We start from the raw sequence: 22,582 nt of genomic DNA, 5'->3' as shown, positions 1-22,582 counted from the left end.
TCGCTTTTGTCATTTTGTTTCTTTTTTGACTCTTTTTTTGTTTTGTGCCGTTTCTCTCATTTTTGTCATTTTGTTTCTCATTTTTGTAATATTTGGTCTTGTTCTTGTTGTTTTTTGTCTTTTTTTTGTCTTACTTTTATTGTTTTGATCACAAAGTAAAATAATACTTCATTCAGTTCCAGATAAGTGTCACTAAATGTTTTGTGCCTTTGTAGACACTCTGTGATCGTAAGTTGTATTCTGTAAATGATATATACATGTTGTTATTTATAGGTTATTATGCTGTGATTTTACTGGTGCTGCCCACTTAAGATGAAATTGGGCTGAATGTGGCCCCTGAACTAAGATGAGTTGGACACCCCTGATATAAATCAGGAAAATTGTCTAAAACAATATAATAAACATACATACTTTGGATAATGACGTGTGGACATGGGGCCACGGAGAAAGTACTGGTTTTTATATACTGCAGTAGAATTCCTGAGCTCTGGGTGTGCAAAGTAAAACATGAGGAAGTGTAGAAACAAAAGGAAGCATCGGAGACCTGCAGCAGACACCATCCCTCCCCCATTCCTGACCCACACGAGGAAATGAGTTTGTGTTTGAGAGTGAGAGTCGCTGCTGCAGTCTCACACTCTGAACTCGAGCTGCTGCTGGTTTGGGGACCATTATTTGGAGCTGTAGTGATACTGCAGAGCAGCCCTGCAGTAATATGGTGTGTTAAATTAATTATGAGTCTGGGAGCCTCAAGCTGCTTTATGCAATCATCTCTAATGTGGAAATGTAGACCTCATTTACAGTCGTCTGATTGCACTGGATAATGCACCTATGCAGCAGAAAAACTGAGCTGAAAGTTCGTTTCTTCAGAAGACTTGGCTGCTTAGTTTGATACGAACGTTAACCACAGATATACACACCTCTGCATTAGTTAGTTACCTGAGAAACAAACTGATAAAGCTTAAGGTGATGCCCCTACACTCGCTGACTTTGGATTTATTTCACTGTGACTGGGAGCAGCTTCATAGATTGCCTTTGAACTGACTCTGGTCAAAAATGGTTTCAAAAACTGAGGCTAAAATTTCTTAATAAAGTATTAATTTATGTAACTGCTTTAAAGTGATACAGCTCATCTGTAGCTGCGGTTCAGATGCTATAAATATATGTGTTGTTTCTTCAGGGTGTGTGCGCGAGCCTTGTTGATGGTGGTGCCCCGCGCGCTCACGTGCGCACGCGCCTCGGACAGCCCTCTCCTGTCCTCGCGCTGCGCTCGCGGCAGCAACAACCTGGCTGGCAGCGTTCAGCGGCCGTTCCAGTAAAACTCAGCCTCCAGTCTTTGCACACACACAGATCCGGGAGCCGCTCCAGGCCGCCGACACCGGAGAAAAGTCGCCCGTCGAGGAAGAAGAGCCGCCGGTGCTGCCGCTGGAGCAGGAAAAGAGACTTCAGGTGCACCTTGTTAGCGTACTTTGATAGGGAAGTTTGTCCGGCATTTTACTGAGGAGCAAAGATATCAGAGTCGAAGGAGCAGAGTTTCCCTTTTTCCTCAGTAAGGTAAGTTTCTGAATCCAGCTGCTTTTCCTGCCTCCCACTTCCTTCATGTCCGACTGCTAACAGGGAACCAAGCTCAAACTTACATCCCAGCAAACAGGAACCCTCAGGGAACCTTCAGGGAACGTTTCCTGAAGCCGAGTTTTTTTTTTAAATAGGCTTTTACAAGAAAGTCACAGTTTATTGATAGTAACCTTCAGGGAACGTTCCTTGAATGTTTCCTGAAGATTAATTTTTGTCAAACTTTGCAAGAAAGTCACAGTTACTGTCAAAACAGTCTACATAAGAGGAGCATTCAAGGAACCTTTATCCCAGTTCATTGTACATACAACCTAGAAAACAGTAACCTTCAGGGAACCTTTTGGAAACGGTATTTGAATGTTTCCTAAAGGTTAGTTTTGGTGGAGTTTTGCAAGATAGTCACAGTTTATTGTAAACACAGCCTAGAAAATAGGAGCATTCAGGGAACCATTATCACAGCCCATTGTACACACAACCCAGAAAACAGTAACCTTCAGAGAACCTTTAGGAAACGTTCCTTGAATGCCTCCTCAAGGTTAGTTTTGGTGAAATTTTGCAAGAAAGTCAGTTTGTTGTCAGTTTGTTCTGAACCCTTCAGGAAATGGCACTTGACCATTTCCTGAAGATTAGCTTTTGTGGAATTTTACAAGAAAGTCCCAGGAACATTCAGGGAACGGACGTAAATATTCGTTCTCTAAAGGTTCCTGTTTGGTGGGATGTTGCCTTTTCTTAAGGCTAACAGATTTATCAACACAGAGTTGTTTTGATTTTATCGTTTGCAGGTCTCTTTTTGCTCTTCTCCCTAGTTTTGCAATACTTGCCATGTAATTCCAACATGATCCTTGCGTTAAAGCCTTGTTTGTGTCTGTCGATGTTCGTGTCTCCTCCTAATGACAGAACAGATGTGACAGCTGCCAGCTAATCAATAGTGGTCATTTCCCGTCCAGCCTGCTGGCTCCTGGCTCAGCAAACAGTGCCAGCTGAGAGACCTGGCTGCACCACCGTCAGCTCCTATACACCATAATGGCTTCTATTTGTTTTTCTGGAGATAATGACACTCCTTTGTGCTATAAAGGAGCTGCTCATCTCATCTGTCCTGCAGCTCCGTAAATGACTGGTTTCACCACATGGAGGGTTTGTGTCTCTTCTGAGATGATTGGCATGATACCGTGGCAGGTGCTGATGTGGGACTCTTTATTAATGTCTCTGAAGCTGCTTGACCTCTTTTCGTAGGTTGAATCAATGCTGTTGTTGCCTCGTGTTGCTCTACAATGTTCCCAGACATCATCAGTAATTTTCAGAAGGGAGAAAGCTTTCTAATTGCCCTCAGCTATACTGCTATAGTGTCTTCAGTACTTTACATACCCAGAGGGAACTTGACACCACAGACTTAAGCAACGGCATACCCAGAAAACTCTATAAAATCTTGTAATTTATACAGCATGCTTTTAAAAAAGGGAAGATGATTTAAGAAATGTCAAAACTACACAATGTGATCCCTCGTCTTTGCCTGCAGACATCATGAGCTTCACAGTAAACACAAAGGACATGTGACTGGGTTTACCTCAGGCTTAAGCTGAGCTGAGGAGAGAGTTGAAGTAAAAAAAAAAAAAAAAAGTCATTTTAAAGGGGGTGATTCAATGCTATGTGATCTGTAAGTACAGAAAAATGTACCTCGGGGACCCCATGGGGATCATGTGATTTGAGATTAGGAAGACTTGAGAGTTACAGCTTTATATAATACTTGGAAAACACATTTCAGAGTAAAGGGGTTGTTTTTGTAGTGAATGTACCTAGGCTTTGCATTCGACCGTGACAAAAATTTGTGAAAGAGCATTGTGTCATTTTCTCACTGTCAGTAAGAAGTGGTGTTTTATTACATCAACCGCATGAGATTGCACAGGCTGGTGTGTATAAAGTCAGTCAGAAGTAACTCAACCAAAAATTTGGTTTCAAGTCTGGATCAGTCCTTAAAATAAACTACAAGTCTCAACGTTCAAATGTTTTCATCTAAAATTTGACTGCTAATTACTGGAGAAATTGCACTGGGTTTCTTTGTCTGTTGCTTGCCGCTAACAATTTAAAGCTGAATATTAATTTTAACATTGTTGTAACTGGAGTTGTTAAAAGAAATCTCATTCAATGCCTCTGTAACTATCTGAGATTTTATATTGAGAATCTGTGCATTAAGGTGTCTCTCTTTGTCTGTCTGTCCATGGTTTGTGTTGCAGGATTAAGGTTAGGTTGGTAGTAGCTATAGTTCAGGTTAGGTTAAGTCTCCAGTGACAGTAAACACGTGCATACATAGTAAACAGTTTGCTCAAGGCTTCTTTAATCTCTCAGTAACGATCCTCCTATCTTCCTCTTTTTTTTTCCATAGCCCTTGGTGGTAGTGAGATAGATATCTCTATCCTGCTCTGGAGACCTCCATCTGGCAGGTTAAAAGCTGTGCCAACTCACTGCTTTGACCACTAATGGGTCTTGCAGGCAGCTGAGTCCTAGTCTGGTCTCCACGGAGACGAGTCTCAGCGGAGAGAGGCCGAGCTGCAGCGATTGATCAGCTTTGTGTGTGTTAGAAAGGATAGACATGGCTCTCTCTGCTCTCCTTTTCACACCCAAAGCTGAGCGGCTGCCCTCCTCCTCCCTCCAGCTGGATGACTGACAGTAAAAGGCCTAATGGCAGGCAGTCTCATACCTGCCCCAGGAGAGATTACATTGAGATTAATGGTTATAATGGAGGCAATTGGCATAGCTTCCCATAATTTAATAGCACTATTCCTAGCTGTAACTTTCAGTAAGACAAATTAGTTGTTAAAGGTGATTTGTGGAGTTTTTCAGAAGCATTTTTGAATGATTTAAATCATACATTGTTTACATCTTGCAGTCCTCTTTCTTGCTATTACTAAACTCTACTATCTCTTCATGAAAACACTGCTTTGCAGCACTAGAGCTCAACAGGGAACCTCAAAGGCACCATCAGTGACCTGCAGCATCTGGCCAGATACCTGTGCATTAAAAGCATAAAAAACCCAAAATAATTTAATGTAAATTAGCTTTAATGAAATTTGATGATTAAAAACTGATCAAGTGAGGAAAACTAGCTATTGTTTCCTTGTTCTAGCTACTTACAAGTGAGGATTTGCTGCTTTTCTTATTATGATATAATGAACTGTACTGTATCATTTGTATGACACATACAGTCATGATTAGATCACTACAGAGGACATTATATTGACTTATTATCATTTCTTGGAGACTTATTCCAACCCAAACCATCACTACTACTTAGCATGTACACTACCAGTCAAAAGTTTGGATACACCTTCTCATTCAAAGGTTTTTATTTAATTGTTTTCTACATTGTAGATTATTACTGAAGACATAGAAACTATACAAGAATACATATAGAATGACGTTGTAAACAAAAAAATGTTAATCTTCAGTATTATTCTGCAATGTAGAAAATAATACAAATAAATAAAAAAGCGTTGAATGAGAAGGTGTGTCCAGACTTTTGACTGGTAATGTGCTTTTATGCAGGTAGTTTCCACATAGTGTGGTGTGATTTATGGTTGTTTGCTCTTTCATGTATCCATTATGAATTGTTGTTCCTCTTCCACAGAACTGGACTGGGGCATTTTCCCAGGAACCTTTTACAAAGTTAGCCTTCCATTATGAATAAAGCCGTAGTGCCTGGCAGTGACGACATAAAATTTGTTGGCCATCAGCCCAGGTAGCTGGTTAACTAGCATTTAAGACACTTAGTAAAAGCCTTATGCAGAGAACACTTAATTCATATACTGTGTGGTCAGCAGTGCACCATTATCTTCATATTTTATTGCTTCTTCATTGTGGAAAGTTCACATACACATAGAAAAGGGCAACACAGGAAAATATCTGCACAAAACCTAATAATTTTTGTGACAAATTCAGCAGTTAATTCCCTTGTCTTACTGTTGACATGGAAAAGTCTTCCATTTCTCTTGATATTGTTCCTCCTCCTGCTCTTATCCCACGAGTTACCTGCTACATATCCGATATTTCATTCCTGATTTTCAACCATTTGTCTTTGTTAGGGTTTCTGCCTTCTACCATCTTTCCATGATGGCCTTTTACAAGCTGCCAACAGGATTTCAGCAAATATCAGTCTTCTCTTAACACAATCTCTACTCTTATATTACCAAAGTAATATTAGAGTAGGTATATCCTGGCCCAGAATATGATAATAATCATATGAACATTTCACCAAAACTGTGCAATTCCAAGACAAAACCAAAGTACTTTCTTTTCCCCACATTCTCCTACATGGTTGTGCTGTAGACAAGTGTTTACTCTTAAATTTCATTCCTCCAACAGTGGTCTCTCTCAGTACGTGATGACATTGTAGAATGCTGTGTTCTCCAAATATTTATATGTTCATCTTTTGAAATGTTCACGCCCATTTCCTTTCCCATTAATGCTTTATGTAAAAACTTGTGTTTCCTCTTCTCTCTCTGAGGTGCTGATTTAATGTGGATATGATTCTGTATTTCTTTAAATTGTAAACTTGAATTTTCATTCTTATTACCCTATTTTTATCCAGAATTACATGATGTATCTTGGGCATTTTGGAGACACTTTATAAAATAAGCGTTTGATTTAAAAATCAGCTTTGAACATAGAAGATCATCAGTACTTGTCTAAATATCTTAACCTCACAGTTTACTCACTACTTTTGCTTTGTGATAATTTCAGCTCTTCCTATCAGGAAATTGATCAATAACTGATAATTTGACATGAGTGTGGAGAGTTGGAACATAACGTTGGTGAACCTGACCAACCACAGATTATAACCCTAACCCCCACAGGCTGGTAGACACTAGCCATGATGAGTTCATCACTTCATCTGCCTCTCTTCTTACCATGATGCCTCCATCACTTTGGAACAGGGTAAATCTGGACTCCTCAGACCACATGACCTTCTTCCATTGCTCCAGAGTACAATCTTTATGCTACCTAGCAAATTAGCCTCAATGATCAGTAGTTTTCTTAGAGCTACAGCTGTTTAGTCCCCATCCTTTGAGTTCCCTTCACATTGTGGAAATGTTCTTCCTTTCACTATTAAACATAGTCGTAAGTTCTACTGTTGATTTCCTACGATCTCAGAGTTTGTTGCTCGAAGATGATGGTTCTCCACTATCCTTCAGGTTTTAATGATGCGTTGCACGGTTCTTAACCAGATTTTAGTAGTTTCATCTCCTTAGTTGTTTTCGTTGCTTGATGCAGGCCAATAATTTGATCCTTCTGAGACAGATTAACATCCTTTCCATGACCACAGGATATGTCTTCCAACATGGTTGTTTAAGAAATGAGAAGCTCCTCACTGCATCAGCTAGAGTTAAATAAGTTGTTGCAGATGAAACGTATTCATCACTGCAGTAATTATCCAATGGAAGGCTCTTACCTATTTGCTTGCTTAAATCCAGGTAGCAACTTTTTTTTTAGTAATTGCGACCCTTTGCTGTGTCAGATATCCTCAGTAATTCTGGTCATTATGCTGTAAAATGCTTCTGGTAAAGTGTTTCCAGCAAATGCTTCATGGTATCCTAATTTTTAAGATTGATTTCTCCTTCTTCCCACTCTCTAGATGGCATCAAATGACTCTCGGCTGCAGCAGCAGCCCTCACAGAAGGATGCAGCTGACCAGAACTTTGACTACATGTTTAAGCTGTTAATCATTGGCAACAGCAGTGTGGGGAAAACCTCCTTTTTGTTTCGCTACGCGGACGACTCCTTTACCTCTGCCTTCGTAAGCACCGTGGGCATCGACTTCAAAGTCAAGACAGTCTTCCGCAATGACAAGAGGATCAAGTTGCAGATCTGGGTGAGTGGTTTAAAGATGCAATACATTGTGATTTTGACTTTTGGCATCACACTGCATCACCCCACTGCCATTTCTAACAAAGAGTATAAAGAACAGCTTTTGTCTGCCAAACTACACCCAAATGAAATCCTGCTCTTTTATCGCTCTGTTCCAGTCTGCTCTAAAGCTGAGCTGTATGTTCATTCTACAGAAACAGATTGTTCCAAAGTGGATGCTCTGTTCATTTTTAGATGTGACTGCTTTATCTGTAAGTAAAGAAAAAACAGAATATAAAATGTTAAATGCTTGTTAGCTCCAGAACAGTTTTAATGGACGATTGTCTGCAAAAATAGAAGGTGTAACACAGGACTGAGATGTTTGTCTTGAACTGTGTCCATTGTGCAAGTTTAACCTGTGAATTGTGCAAGTGTAAAAAATATGACTTCGTCATGATTTCAGACACGTTCTTACTCCCTTGCTGGAAGTCAGGGTTGAGTGATTATGAGTGACGGGCTTATCTTAGATCTTGAGGTACTTTCTTAAAATATTTTCTGACTGTTTTGACCACTTGGGTGTTCGTGGAAATCAGCTGAAAACTTTTGCATTACTACCTTTTTAGTAAAATAATTAAACTTTGCTTAGAGGATACTTTAGCTTCGGCATTTTGTCTTTGTCCTCAAAATTGTGAGAGAAATATTGTATATGATTTGACATAAGCAAACAAACAAAACTTCTAAACTGAGTAGTGGTAGATTGATATGGATTTGTCAATTCCAGATGGCAATTATTATGAAAGCTCTGTGGCAGATAACTGATATAAAATGCCTTTATAATGTTTCTAGCAGCTATAGCATGCAGCAGTGTAGCAACATATCAACAGATGACCAGTTATGGTAATAGCCAAGAGTGATAATAATAATAAACAAATCCCAGTGTTAGCTTTTATATTATCTAAGGTTAACAGTTGGACTTGCTTGCTGTCCCACATCCATCCTTTCTGGCAAATTTCATAAATTGCAGAGGCTGGAGACACCTCTACAATAGTTTTTTGAACCCTGTAAGCGAGTTTAGCTGCTTGCAGGCTTGCTAGATTACAATTCCCAACTAATTTAAATAGTGTTTCTAACTAAAAAGTCAAAATCTATCTAATTATAGAGATGTAAACACTGTATATGTTACTATGAGTGGCCAATTAAACATCCCCACCTTAAAAGCTAGAATTGAAATCTTTGCGTTCTGTCTCTGTTAACATTGCATCCAACACCAGGACATTCCCCAGTGTTTCACATCACCCACTGAGTATGGTGAAAGCGGCCACCACTGCAGACTCTGCATTCATGTTTTATTTACCAGCCTTGTGAAATAATTGGCAGGTGACGCAATGAATTAATCAGCCACTGCCTCTTACCTCAAAATGGCATTTAATTGGCCTGATTAGTGAGTCTTTCGCTAAACTCAAGGTCCATTTACTGGAACTTTGGCTGCATGTTTAAGCTGCTGATCAGTGGCAACAGCAGAGTAGTAAAACTTCTACCTTCTCTTAAATGGACCTTTTATTTCCAAGATTTCTACCTTTTATTCTCAAGATATTGTGACATCTTTTCGTTGTTTTAGATTGTCATGCAATATATTACATGCAATAGAGTCTGCAATGATGTGCTGTGTGTAGTGATTATAACAGGCAGGGTGTGAGAAACCGCTTATGAAATAATACAACAGTGCTGCTGTAATGGTGTTTACAGTAGCAGACTGTGTTCCTTTGTTGTTTTAAACCTTCATGTGTTGATTCAGTCATTTCAGAAGTTGCAGTTTCATTGCGCTGTAAGTGACGGATAGTGTTGCTCTACTGAAGACTGATGTTCCTCTTTGCCAGTTCAGTTTGTTATTTCTGTTTAGCATATAACTGCTTTGTCATTGCCATATTTCATGAGTTTCTGGCTCTTATGTAGTAAGACAGATTCAGTCAGCTGTACAAGTAAGGTGGAAACGATCTGCTTTTAAAAGACAGCTCCACCAGATATTACACAAGTCAGTTTGCTCATCATGAGGAGTACTGTTAAGCTTGTCAAAACATTGTATAATGTCATTTGTAGGTTGGGCTGTCGTCTTCAATGGGAGGCACAGACTACTCGCATTTTCCCATCTTGTGCAGCCTAATGGAGACAGCTAGGTCTAACTTATTCTTTTACTTTTATTGAACATTTACTTAGAGTCAGCTCCAGGTCAAAGAAGTCGTTGGTGTGGCTGGATTTTGTTGAAATGGATGGCCAAAAAGTCAAGCGTAACCTCTGAAAACAGCAATTTGTATATCACAGCTCAACAACCAACATGGTAGATCGTCTAAAATCAGCAGATAACATATCCGAGTTATGTTCCTCAACAGTTCTTGCGCTGGGATCACCTGCTGATATTATTCTATTTTCAGAAATCATAAGTATCGACGTGTACAATGGTGTGCTCCAGGTCTGTTCCTGTGATATCAGGGTAAAATGACGAGGCTGAAATCATGAAATATTGCTTACAAGACTTATTTATAAGACTAGCAGGCAGGTAGATTTAGTTAATGTGGAGATAATATGCTCCCACATCCAGTCAACTGATTGAAGCGTAGGTATAGTCTCCTTTCGAGACTTTCGGAAGACAAGGGCATTTAGGGGAAGTAAAACAAAAAGACTAAATCTAGTTGCGTTATGGGACTAGAATTCATTGCTTTTAGGATTTGATCCAAACTAGGGACAAGAAAGTCTATTCTCAGCCTCAGTTGTTTTGGTTTTTTTTTGTTTCCTCATGTTGTGATTTTAACACCCCACTTTTACAGAAGCACAGTTGCTAAATCTACACCTGTAAAGACATGGTTTAACTGGTTGAAAAAGCTGATTGACATTTGATTATCTCAGCCTAACGACTGGAAACAGCTAGCTTGCTTCTACAAGTAAGCCAGATCAACACCTCTGACAGTCTCAGTAAAAACTGAACCTTTGTATTCTTTGCACGGGTGTCATATTGTACGACAAGGTGTATCCTTAATTTCTCCACCACGTGCACGTTCCTTACGGTACACCACGTATCCTATTGATATACATTGCTGACGTTGTTCAAACAAGATGATTCATTTGAACCAACAATCTGTGAACTACTGTATGATATCCAAACAGTGACTGAAATGAATCAGCAGCAGAGGAGCCAACACCAAAACACACACTCACCTTCCTGACCAAACATGTGTGTCTTTATAAATGAAGTGCAGTGTTGGTGGTGTGTGGTATTCTAACAGCTGAGGAGGGAGAAAGAATTAACTGCAATGATTGTCTAATGCAGGGGCGTCAAACATGTGGCCCTCCAGAGGGTCCAATCCAGCCCACGGGACGACTTTGTAAAGTGTAAAAATTACAGAGAACACGTTAACTGCAAATTTTAAATATGTGAAACTATAATTTTAAAATAATTTCTAGACCGTGACAAGTTGTTTCGATGTTAAAGTAAAATACTAGATTGTTCATTGTTCTTTTGTCATTTAGTGTCTTGTTTTTGGTTTTTTTTGTCTTTTTTTGTCTGACTTTTGTCGTTTGTCTCATGTTTTTGTCGTTTTGTTTCTCATTTTTGTCAGTTTGTGTCCTTTTTGTGTCACTTGTGTTTTTTGTCATATTTTTGTGATTTAGTTTTGCTTTATTCGTTGTGATTTTTTTTTGTCTTGCTTGTGTTGTTTGTCCATTTTTTTGTTGCTTTCTAACTTTTCTGCCTAATTTTTTGTCTCTTTTGTTTTGTTTTGTATTTTTTCTCTCATTTTTTGTCATTTTGTGTCTCACTTTTGTCATTTTGTGTCTCATTTTTTTAGTATTTTGTCGTGTTTTTTGTCATTTTTTTGTCATTTTGATCATAAAGTAAAATACTGTCTTGTTCAGTTTCAGATAACTGCGACTAAATGTTGTGTTCCTTTGTAGACACTCTGTGATCTGGAAGTTGTAATGTGGAAATGATAAACTGAGGCTAAATGTTGTTGAAACTGAACTTATTTTTCTGAAGAAATTTCAGGTTGTTCATAATGTTTTGTAAAAAGATAATTCCTTAAATGTGAGCATTTTCAGAATGCACTTTTTGCACTAGAACAAAGTGAAAAATGTGGAGTTGTGGTGATTTATAGGTTATTGTGCTGTGATTTTACTGGTCACTTGAGATCAAATTGGAGTGAATGTGGCCCTGAACTAGAATGAGTTTGATCCCCCTCTTCTAATGTGTATTAGGTAGTTTTCGGATAAATGGATTTTTGAGAAGGTGGGCAGATTGTGTGTGATGCAAGAACTGAGGGTGCTGTTGAATGACACAAAAAAATGGCATTTCCTAGACTCAGGAAGCAGAGGAAGTTCCCTATCAGCATCTGACGGGGACATAATGAAGATATACTGCAACACAAGTGTAGTTAAAGGGCGTGGGAGCAGCAGAGTCCTCCCTTATGTGGCTTAATAATCAACCCTGTGAAATTTCCTGACTGTTAAATTCATGTTAGCTACCATCTGTGAGAGATTTCACCAGATCCTCAGACAAAGAGTATTGTTGATGAGCCCACTCTGCCAGCTGCTCGCCTCGCGTTGCGTATCATGGAAACAGGCTACCCAGATAACACACCACATGGCCCCCTGTGCAGTGAATACACAGAGCTCAAGCATACGCACAATGTGTTCACGCTGTGTGCACGTATTGTTTACATCCCTCCTTTTTTGTGGCACGGAAATATGTTTCAGATCTTTAAGCAAACACACACACCTTTCGCACACTTGGCATAAACACGTCAACACATATGTTGTGTAGGTAACCCAGGGGATGATGTCCGAATGTAAACGCAGGTGACGCACGTTTTAAGCTCAGGGTCCCAAAGGCGTCAGAGTCAGTGTGCGGAAGCCTGATTAAACTCCTCCTTATCTGTGATCACATATATATACACGAGGGAGCAGCTTTTGTTTAGTGTTTGAGACTGATTGTAGCAACCCTGGAGACTGTCTCTTTGGTTAGTCTGCCTTTTATGCTGCCAAATATTTGATCATCTCTGCATGGATGAGATAAAGATGGACCTGGAATATTTCATGCGTCGCTAAAACAAAAATAAACCCTGACAGCGGGAAGACTGTGGAAAGACTAACGAATAAATCAGGGGTTTGTCTGCTCTCCCTGATGGAAGGATTTATGCAGCAGACTGACCTCTGTCTGGTCCTTTTTTTGTAAAGTGAGATGGATCATTTGGGCCGACCACCCAAAACAGTCCTAGCTGTAATGGAACATTCATAACCCTCAATGGCCTCTGGTTACCTGGACAACTCACTCCTCCTCCTCCTCTTCAGAATGAGGAATACATCAAACAAACACCTAAACACACACACACACCTAAACACACACACATAGAGGCCCCTGATGCAAATGAAGGGCTCAAACGGGTTACCAAGGAGCCGTGATAGTGGAGTTTCTCTCCCAACTCTGTTTACCTGTTTGATGTTTTTGCTTTGAACACCCACGAAACTGTGCTGAGCCGCTGACTGTGATACTGCACACCGCCTCCATTTAATTAGAAGATGCTGCTGATAGACGGGTCACTCGCTATGGCTGGAAGGCACCGCTGCACTGTGGACACACCTTCTCTGTACTCTGTGAGGCGTTGTTATCTGTACGTTTGCTGCCGCTGGCTGCTTATTGAAGCAAACCAGAAGTCCAGATTTGATGAAAAACGACTGTGGCAGGAGCTGGTATCTAAATGCCATCTTTCTGTAGATTGTGCAGAGTGGGAAAAGTGGCATTTTGATGTGGTAATGACTGTGGACACACCTTCTCTGTACTCTGTGAGGCGTTGTTATCTGTACGTTTGCTGCCGCTGGCTGCTTATTGAAGCAAACCAGAAGTCCAGATTTGATGAAAAACGACTGTGGCAGGAGCTGGTATCTAAATGCCATCTTTCTGTAGATTGTGCAGAGTGGGAAAAGTGGCATTTTGATGTGGTAATGAAGCCAGCTGCTTGGGAAGGCGAGAAACGCATTAAGGTTTAATACAATCAAAGCTTTGCCCGTCTTCATATTTCCCACTACACAGGATCCATAGCTATCTTTCTCAAATGTTCTTGACTGCTATAAGTGGAATCAGACATAAAACTTGCTAGACTTCATCATTGTCATCAGTGTTATGGCAGTTAATGTTGGAGAGAAAACTGATTCCCACCATTATCTGTCATTATCTACACCAATAATTTCCCACCCAGACATACTAATTGAGCAGGGGGTATATCCGAAGTAGGCATGAAGGATGGGGAAAATTGTGAAGCAGCTTGAGCTTTTTAATTCTAATTTCTGAAAAGACTAATCGTAGCTCAAGAAATTGACTAATTCTTAACACTGATGAATGGAAATCAGTTAATAAACAGTTCAAATAGTTAAATATTGAATTATTGTTGAGCCTCTGCCATTGTAAATAGATGTACTACAACATCCAGTTTGAGATCATTTCAATTAAATATACAGCGTATGCAGCATGATGGCAATAAAGGGTTATTTTACTCATCTTTCAGCCTCTTCATGGGGATACATCAGAAAACGAAAATGGGAAACACTGAACTAGACAACTTTATAACCCTGCATTCTGTGAAGGAAAAATTACCCTTTCCCCTTATTAAGGTATTTCCACACAGATGTTAGCTGAAGACATCCCAGAATATCATGCAGGTTGCATCTGTCAACTACAGTCACCTTAAATCAAGTTGTAGAACCTCTAGATCACCTTAAATTATCCCACAGGTTATCATTTTTGACCCTTTTTCCTATTTGCTTCTCCCAAACTGAGGCTGGGAGCTCATTCAGGCTTTCTGTCCCTAATATGACCCTGATAAAGAAGATAAATGAGAGACAGACAACTGCTGTAGGAAAAACATGACTTGGTTAAGATTAGATCTTGTTTAGTCTGACGTTACGGAGTAAACAAGTTGTTTCCATATGGAGCTGTATTCTAAATATGACATCCCTCCCAACTCAATATATACCCAAAGTTGAAGAGAATCCTCCAAATTGATGCTGCCAGTGCTCACATCACTGTGTTGCTGGTCGTGTCACTTCTCCTGATACCAGTAAACCTTTTTCTCAACATCTGAGTCTCAGAATCTGCCTCCTCGTTCATCTCTCGACATCGCAGAATTCCATAACACACCCAACCTGTAATAACTGTCCACCTACACGTCTGCTTTCTGCCAGATGTTTCTGAGTTAGAGCTCAGCATTAGAGTAGAACTCACTCTAATAGCAAACTGCTGAATTTGCTCCACCTAAAGTTTGTCATTGGCGACTCAAAGCTGACATGATTTGGACAATATTGCCCTCTTGTGGTTCAAAGTCTTGAATGAGCCAAGAAAAAAAAAATTGTGCTTACTTTGCCCACCTTAATAAATGTAAAGAATATGAAACATAGTTTGGATGTGTCAACTGATCATTCTAAATGTGTGTTTGTGTGGATGCAGGATACAGCAGGACAGGAGCGTTACCGGACCATCACCACAGCCTACTACAGAGGAGCCATGGGCTTCCTGCTCATGTACGACATCACTAACCAGGACTCCTTCAACGCTGTGCAGGACTGGTGAGTTGGAGGTGTTTAAGTACTTTTTTTGTACTTTGCTTCTTTGCAGAAAAGAAACGCTTCAGTTCTCTCTAACACAGTTAACCTGTTTCCATAGTTACAGTGGTGAAAAATGAGCCCAAAGTGAAATTCAGAGTGTTAATACCAACACCAGGAGCTTAGGTTTTTGGTCAGATTTGTTGTTTTGCTGGATTATCTAAAAAATTCTCAAGACGAATGAAAAGTGTAAAGTTAGAGCATAGACAAAGGAGGAAGTAGTCAGTGTTTGGTGTGAGTAGCGCCACCATGTGGTCAGTTATGAAGCGTGACGTGTAAAAGCAAGCAGCCTAATGTTTTTAGGATTATTTACATCTTCATGGGTGCATACATGTCATGTCCACAAAATTTGCACAGCAATTCTTACACTGCTGCATCTTTGCACTTTTTTAAACCTATTTTTAGAAGCCACTTTATACTGTGTTGTCTACAGTGTGCCAATACTGTACTTATTAATTTTTCATTTCTCATCACTGTACATGTTGTTAATACTATTACTATTTTCTTATTATTTTATTACTATTACTATGTTGATTGCTAAATACGCTTGCTGTAACGATGTGAATTTCCCCTGGCGTGGGGAGAAATAAAGGATTATCTTATCTTCTGGAAAGATTTCTGACATTTTAGCGAAATGTTTTAATTTTTTTCCATTTTCACGTTTTCACCTGATCCTCACCAAATGTGTGCCTCACCATATCTGGATGACCTTCAAGAAAATGTGTTATTTAACCCTCATAATGTCCTCCCAGTTGCCATACGCCTTTTGTCCTCAGGGGTCAAAATGACCCCGCCTGGTTTGACTGTTATCTAAAGCATTTAGTATAAATTGTCAATGAAATCTGTGTCACACCTTCAGTCTGACTTCAGTCCAACCCATTACCACATTTTTTTCCCTTCATTTTGGAATTTAGGGCCAAATAGACCTTATTTACATGAAAGTATGTGATGGCAAAAGATTTTATTGGGGGTCAGAATAACCCGACAACAACACGAGGGTTAAAACGATAATTGTACACCAGATTCTTTCAGTATGTTGTCGCAAGTAAAACTGCAATAGATCACATACATACATACTAACTCTAAACAACCCTGCAGCTTCTGATGTTTTTTCCGATTAATTGCACTAAACAAACACTATAAATGCATGTTGTTTTTGTCCATATTTTTCACAGATGTAATATATTTTACCTGCTTTTAATCCTCCTTTTGTCTTCATTTACCGGCACCAAAAAATATTGTTTCCTTGTCTGAAAAAAAATCCAAAAATTCAGCAAAAAAAATTCCCCAAATTTCTGAAAATTGCAAAACCTTCAGGAAGAAAATTCCAATAATTCCTTAACAGTTTCTCTTAAAAATTTTCTTTTTAATAAATCCCCCAAATTTGGCAAGAAAATTCTTGTAAATATTTTTTTAAAAAATGAGTAAAAATCTGCCAAAAAAATCCTAAAAATACCTAGAGTGATTCCATATATATCAGTAAAACTTCTAATATTCTCTTAAGAACTTTCACATAAAAATCAACCAAAATCGCTGGATTTTGGTTGATTTTTTTTTGTGAATGTTCCTAAGAGACATTTTTAACATTTCTTTTTTTCCACCAAAAATTTTTCACATATTTCCCAAAATTGTTGAAAATGTGGACATCAGAAGTTTCACTGTGAAAATATTTATTTTTTCCACATTTTCAAACTTTAAAACGGGTCAATTTTGACCCGCAGGACAACATGAGGGTTAATCTTGCAGACTTGGCAACTTTGCTTCTGTCTTCCAGGGCGACACAGATAAAGACATACTCTTGGGACAACGCTCAGGTGATCCTGGTTGGCAACAAGTGTGACCTGGAGGACGACAGGCTCATACCCACAGAAGATGGCCAACGACTGGCTGAGGAGTTAGGTACGAACTTTATCTCGTTAGCTGGAGGCAGTTTTAGCTTTGGATTGATGTATATTTTAGCATTTGGACGTCTGTTTTTTCATTGTACGTCGATTGAAATCACATTTAGCCCCTTATGTACCTTCTCTCCCCCTCAGGTTTTCAGTTCTTTGAGGCCAGCGCTAAGGACAACATCAACGTCAAGCAGGTGTTCGAGCGTCTGGTGGACGTCATCTGTGAGAAGATGAACGAGAGCATGGAAGGAGACGTCAACCTGGTTGCCAACCACCGGAACCAGAGCCTTAAAGACTCATCGTCAGAGAGCCACGGGGGTTGTGCTTGCTAAACTGTCTGCCTTTTTACCAAGTCTCACACACACACACACACACACACACACACACACACACATAGAGTAATATCCACATATTAAGAACAACTTCTTCTCTGTGCCTCGACCGTGGGAAGTGCCGCTTCCTCTCTTTTCACCTGAGCCACGCCAGGTTCTGCTTTGTCCACAGCGAGTCGTAGGACAGTTAGCTGAGATAATGTTCATCAGCGCTCTCCTCCCCAGTCCTACTATCTTTTCCCTAAAAGAGGCCCTTTCTCTCTGTCTCTGTGGTCTTGACCCCTCTGTTCTGCTGTGAGCTGATAGTCCACTGAAAACTGCCCGGCACTCTGACCACTGCTGCCACATCTGCATTTGAAATTTACAGTATGTGAAACATCCGTTCAGTAGGTAAATGTTCTTACGCTGATGCTACACATGTTGAAGTCACAATTAAACTGTTGCATCTTTGTCATTTATTGTTTTGTTTGAGATTCATGCAGTGTGTGCTTAGGTTTCCCTTTGTAGAAACATTTAGTACAGTTTTACAATGACAGCAGCTTTGCATAACTGGGCTACATGAGGTGAACAGCTATTTAAGAGCTATTTAAACTGCTGAACTGTAGAAACAGAATGTGTCATGCTTCTGTAACCGTAGCACTTCTTTTTTTGCCTTACATATATTCAGAATGATGGATTTTAGCAGCTTCAGAGAGAGGTACGCTGTCCAGTCACATCAAGAGCGCCTCATTCTCAGGAATGACTGAGGGAGAAAAGCAGAAAATAATCTTTTTACGTCTTGCATAAAATTATCTGTCATATTGAGCTTTAGAAGTCCTAAAGGACAAGTTTAACAGTTTGGGAACAACAGGTATCTGCTTTCTTGGCGATAGATAAATGAGAAAACACCACTGATGTGTACTCTATTTACAGATGGGTGACAAAGAAACGGTGTCTTAGTAAAGTGTTAACCAACCACATGCAACCAAAACAGCGTCAGTGCTTCTTGGCACAGATGTTAAGTCTCTAGAACTCTACAGGATGGATGAACAGTTTGGCATTTTGGTGTGGAAAAGTCCTCTGAGCTTGCATTGTGATAAAGGGGATAAGGGTTTTTTAAATTTGAAAAAATATACGGAAAATGAGAAAACATACACTGGACACATTCCAAAATCTCAAATCAGGATAGAAATTGTTCATTATAGGACAGAGGTGATCACTCAGAACAACTTTGTATTGATTTGCAGTGATCCTTCTCTCTAAGGACTGAAACCATGCTGGCTAAATATCCCCTACAGCATAACGGAGGCACTGGATCCACTCATTCAAACGTTTAGGTTTATGTTCATGTTTGCATGTTAGCTTCTGCTTGCAGCTAATTAGCTTAGCTTAGTGTAAAGATTTTCTTTTTTCATATGATTGAAGAAACAACCCATTGATTTCATCCCTACAAATTCATCTCTCTGTATCAAAGTTACATATTTAGGAACTTTCTTTCATGAAAATAATCCCTTTTAGCTTTAAAAATGACTTAGATGTGTGAAAATAATCAGGATATCTCCCAAAATGTCAAACTTTTCTTTCAAGTCCAGTCTAGCTCTGCCTTCTGCCGTCTTTTTTTTTTTTTTTTTTTTGCGGGGGCTTCATGTTGAGGGTAAATATTGAGCTGTGTCCTCATACATGTGTCACATCCCACATGAGGAAGTCATTTGTCACGTGACCTGCTTCATGTCCTCACTTACTCCTTTGTACTACTCTCTCTTTAACGCCGTCTCCCTCTTGCACATGCTTTCACCATGATAAACACACACATGAACACACACACACACACACACACACACACACACACAAACATTGCACGCCCACGCCCAAACCGCTCCCCTGGCTGCAGCATGGCAGAACAGTTGGCATGGCAACCCTGCTAAAACTGAGTATTGACAAAGTGGTAAATTATCTTTTTTGTGTGTTACTGACATAATGACTGTTTCGTAGAAGTGCAGCATTGTGTGTGTGCGTGTAGGTGTGTGTGTGGGTGTGTGTGTGGGTTTGTACGTACGCAGAAAGGGAAGAACGCTGATCCCTGAGGAGAGTAAGTCCAGTTGAAAATATCAGGAAGAACAACGACTTTATTCCCCATTTCTGTAATGTTTGTCTTTTTTTCACTCAAATAAATACAGTTAGGATTTTTAATCATGCCACGCTTTTGTCACCAGTTTTTTGTACATTTAATAGTTTGTGTTGTTTTGACATTTCAGTATTGAACCGTCAACCTACCCCCTTCTGAAAACTGAAATTTGAAGTGTCTTTGGTTTGTACCACACATCTGTAATGGAAGAAAACTTGCTAAATTATGTGCTTTTTTGTTTTTTTTTAACTCTTAATCATCACTTGCGGTGCCATTTGACCATCACTATCAACGTGGTGACTACTGACTGTTCGTTAGTACGAACCGTGGCCTCTGTACAACGATAACAACCTCATGTTTGCATGCCAAAGCCTTTTACTGTAACAGGCTGGGCTACAGCTAGTGGTCAGCCCACTCCCTGCTTTCTTACAAGCCTGTGGTCACTTATCTCTCCTGTCAGTGTGTGCTGCTGTAGTGATAGAGTTTTACAGATATCAGATAATTATCATCTCATCTACACCACACTGAGCTTTAATGCAGGGATCTGGCGTAAGGAAGTTGTGTGCAAAGTCTCAAAACACTATTTGTATCATCTGTGCAGTCTTACAGTGTATTAGAATTGAATGCCGAGGCTTCTGGGAGCATAAAATATTTGTGATTGTTTCTCTAAAGGAGCTTACAATGGTGGCTGCTGCTTGAATACGTAGTAAATGTGCTTAGATGGCTCCACTGTGCTGAACCGTCCATTGGTAATTAATTTTTCATCAGTTCGTTCAGTATCTGCCATGTTGAAAAACTCTTTTTGTATAAACACATTCGTAGCATCCAGAGCTGTTAGTCTTGCATGTGTTTCTTCTTTCATACAGTCTACAACAAAAGTGAGTACACTGTGCAAAATCGCTTAAATGATTCTAAATTGTATCACCTCTCAATAGTTGGAGAGTATTTCCCCTGGTAGACATTCAAAAACTAGAACTTTAGAAAGACTTTATTGAAAACAAAACAACCAAAGTAGAAACTCAATGCAATAAAAGTGAAAACACCTGTGAATCACTGAAAGTAAACTGAGTAGCGGCTCTAAAATGACCTGTGCACACCAGAACCTTTTCAGTTTTGGACTTGCGTGTTGTTTATCATTGAGAAGACCTGAAAAATCTGACTGAGACTTCACAACAATGGATAAGGATACAGGACAGTCAGTAACCAAGTAAAAATCAGTTGAATCACAGTCGCAGTAGCAATAAAAAGCTGCAAAATGAGTCAAGTAGGTCTTACCAGAGCTGCAGTGGTTGTCCTCTTAAAATGATGCCACAGACGGTGCACTACCTGCACAATCTAACTCTGACAGACTGATGGGCAGGTGCTTCAGACTTGGCAAAGGAGTTATTACTAGAAATTAGAGTTTCTGTGATGGACATTGTATAAAATCGGCGTCTTTGAGCGGTGTTCAAGACAAACCTGGGAATGTGAATAAAGAACATGAAGGAGCACATTTCTCCAAGATCAGTTTGTTTGGTTGAACAAACATGTTGGGGTCCAGCTCGTTTAGCTAATGAACACATAGTCCTGACAGTGAAGCACAGATAGATTGGGCTGCTTGAGTGCATAAAGTGTTGGGAAGGTGGCGTTTATAGATGCATCATGAATGTCTGCGGTTATATCAAAACACTATCAGACACAAAGACTCCCAGTCTGCAGAAGCTTGACAGAAGAGGAATATTCCACCACAACAACAATCCAAAGCACACTGGCACAATCACAAGTTTCAAAAGAGGAAAGAGGCCTGATGTGGATCCAGCAGAACACCTTTCAGAGAAATATACAGCCACACAGCTCATTCAGCAAAGAAAACTAATAGTTTCTGAAGAATGACGAACTATCATCAAAATAAAGATGGACTTACAAAGTATTAAAAAAAAGATTTGAATTGGGAGGTATATGAACTTTTGCTGGACTGAGTTCCTACTATGGTCCCTGTCTTTTTGCTGTTCTTTTTAGAATTAATGCAGTTATTTTGAGGTGATACAACTTAGAATCATTTGATATTTAACTGATATTGCACAGGAGTGTACTCACTTGTTTATTTATGCTTTCTTTGTTTTCATGTGCTGTTCATCCGGAACTTTCTAAAAGACAGGAGGTCAGATCATTTGCTCTCTTTATTTTAGATTTTGAGTGTATTGTATGAAAGCATTGTTTAAAAAAAAAAACAAAAAAAACTGCATCTTATAAACAAGGATAAATGGAATTTGTTGAAATGTGTACATGTGAAAATAAAGAATATATTCATTAGAAAAGGGAGAGCAGCCCTGCCAGTCATTCACTGTTCGGTTCATTTTATGAATCATGCTTTCATGGCAGCTCGTTCTTTGTGGTTACGGCTGCAACCAAAGTGTAATTTATGACCAGGCAACCCACCACCTAACCCCAAACATCAAGCCAGGGATTTTTCACCGTTTATCTGAAGAAGCAGAGAAACCACACACTGCCATTGTCCTCCGCACCAATACAGGTTTCCTCATCCTCTTTTTCCTGTCACCAGATACAACTATACCTTTCTTGTGCAGGGCCTCAGCTTCCATAGAGAACTTCTAAACTTTAACCCTCCAGTTCTCCTCATTTACGGGCACCAAAAAATATTGTTTCCTTGTCAGAAAAAAAACAAAAATTCAGCAAAAAAAAAATTCCCCAAATTTGGCGAGAAAATTCTTGTAAATATTTTCAAAAAATTTGTAAAATATTCAAAAAAACCCCTAAAAATATCTAAAGTGATTACATATATATCAGTAAAACTTCTAATATTTTCTCTAAGAACATTCACATAAAAATCAACCAAAATCCAGTGAAATTCGCTGCATTTTGGTTGATTTTTTTGTGAATGTTCTTAAGAAACATTTTAAACATTTTTTTTCCACCAAAAAATGTTCAAAGATTTCCCAAAAATGTTGAAAATGTGGACATCAGAAAAGCTTGACTGTGAAAATATATTTTTTTCCCACATTTTCAAACTTTAAAACGGGTCAATTTTGACCCGCAGGACGACATGAGGGTAAAATAAATTGGCTCAAAGGGAGTGGACCTGAGTGTATGAAAGCTGGTTTAATGGTGTCATCATGCAGCTTTTCTGTCTTGTTTGTTTGCTTTTTTTAACTTAAGTGATGTAAAAAGGCGCTGAATTGCATTTAAACTGCTGGGGATGGGCTGCT

At 39.4% G+C, this 22,582-nt stretch overlaps 1 protein-coding gene across 1 annotated transcript; it reads left to right on the top strand.

Annotated features, from left to right (window-relative positions):
• The first annotated feature begins 1,188 nt into the window (after positions 1 to 1,188).
• Positions 1,189 to 21,677, top strand: rab3db (RAB3D, member RAS oncogene family, b). The gene is made up of 5 exons (XM_023295711.3): positions 1,189 to 1,551; positions 7,196 to 7,432; positions 14,894 to 15,012; positions 16,823 to 16,947; positions 17,085 to 21,677. The coding sequence occupies exons 2-5, from the start codon at positions 7,196 to 7,198 to the stop codon at positions 17,270 to 17,272; spliced, it is 669 nt and encodes a 222-aa protein (XP_023151479.1). The 5' UTR covers positions 1,189 to 1,551; the 3' UTR covers positions 17,273 to 21,677.
• Positions 21,678 to 22,582: the final 905 nt, after the last annotated feature.

This window comes from Amphiprion ocellaris, chromosome 19 (genome assembly GCF_022539595.1).
Source record: "Amphiprion ocellaris isolate individual 3 ecotype Okinawa chromosome 19, ASM2253959v1, whole genome shotgun sequence".
Lineage (NCBI taxonomy): Eukaryota > Metazoa > Chordata > Actinopteri > Pomacentridae > Amphiprion > Amphiprion ocellaris.
This window is presented reverse-complemented; position numbering and strand designations above follow the sequence as displayed.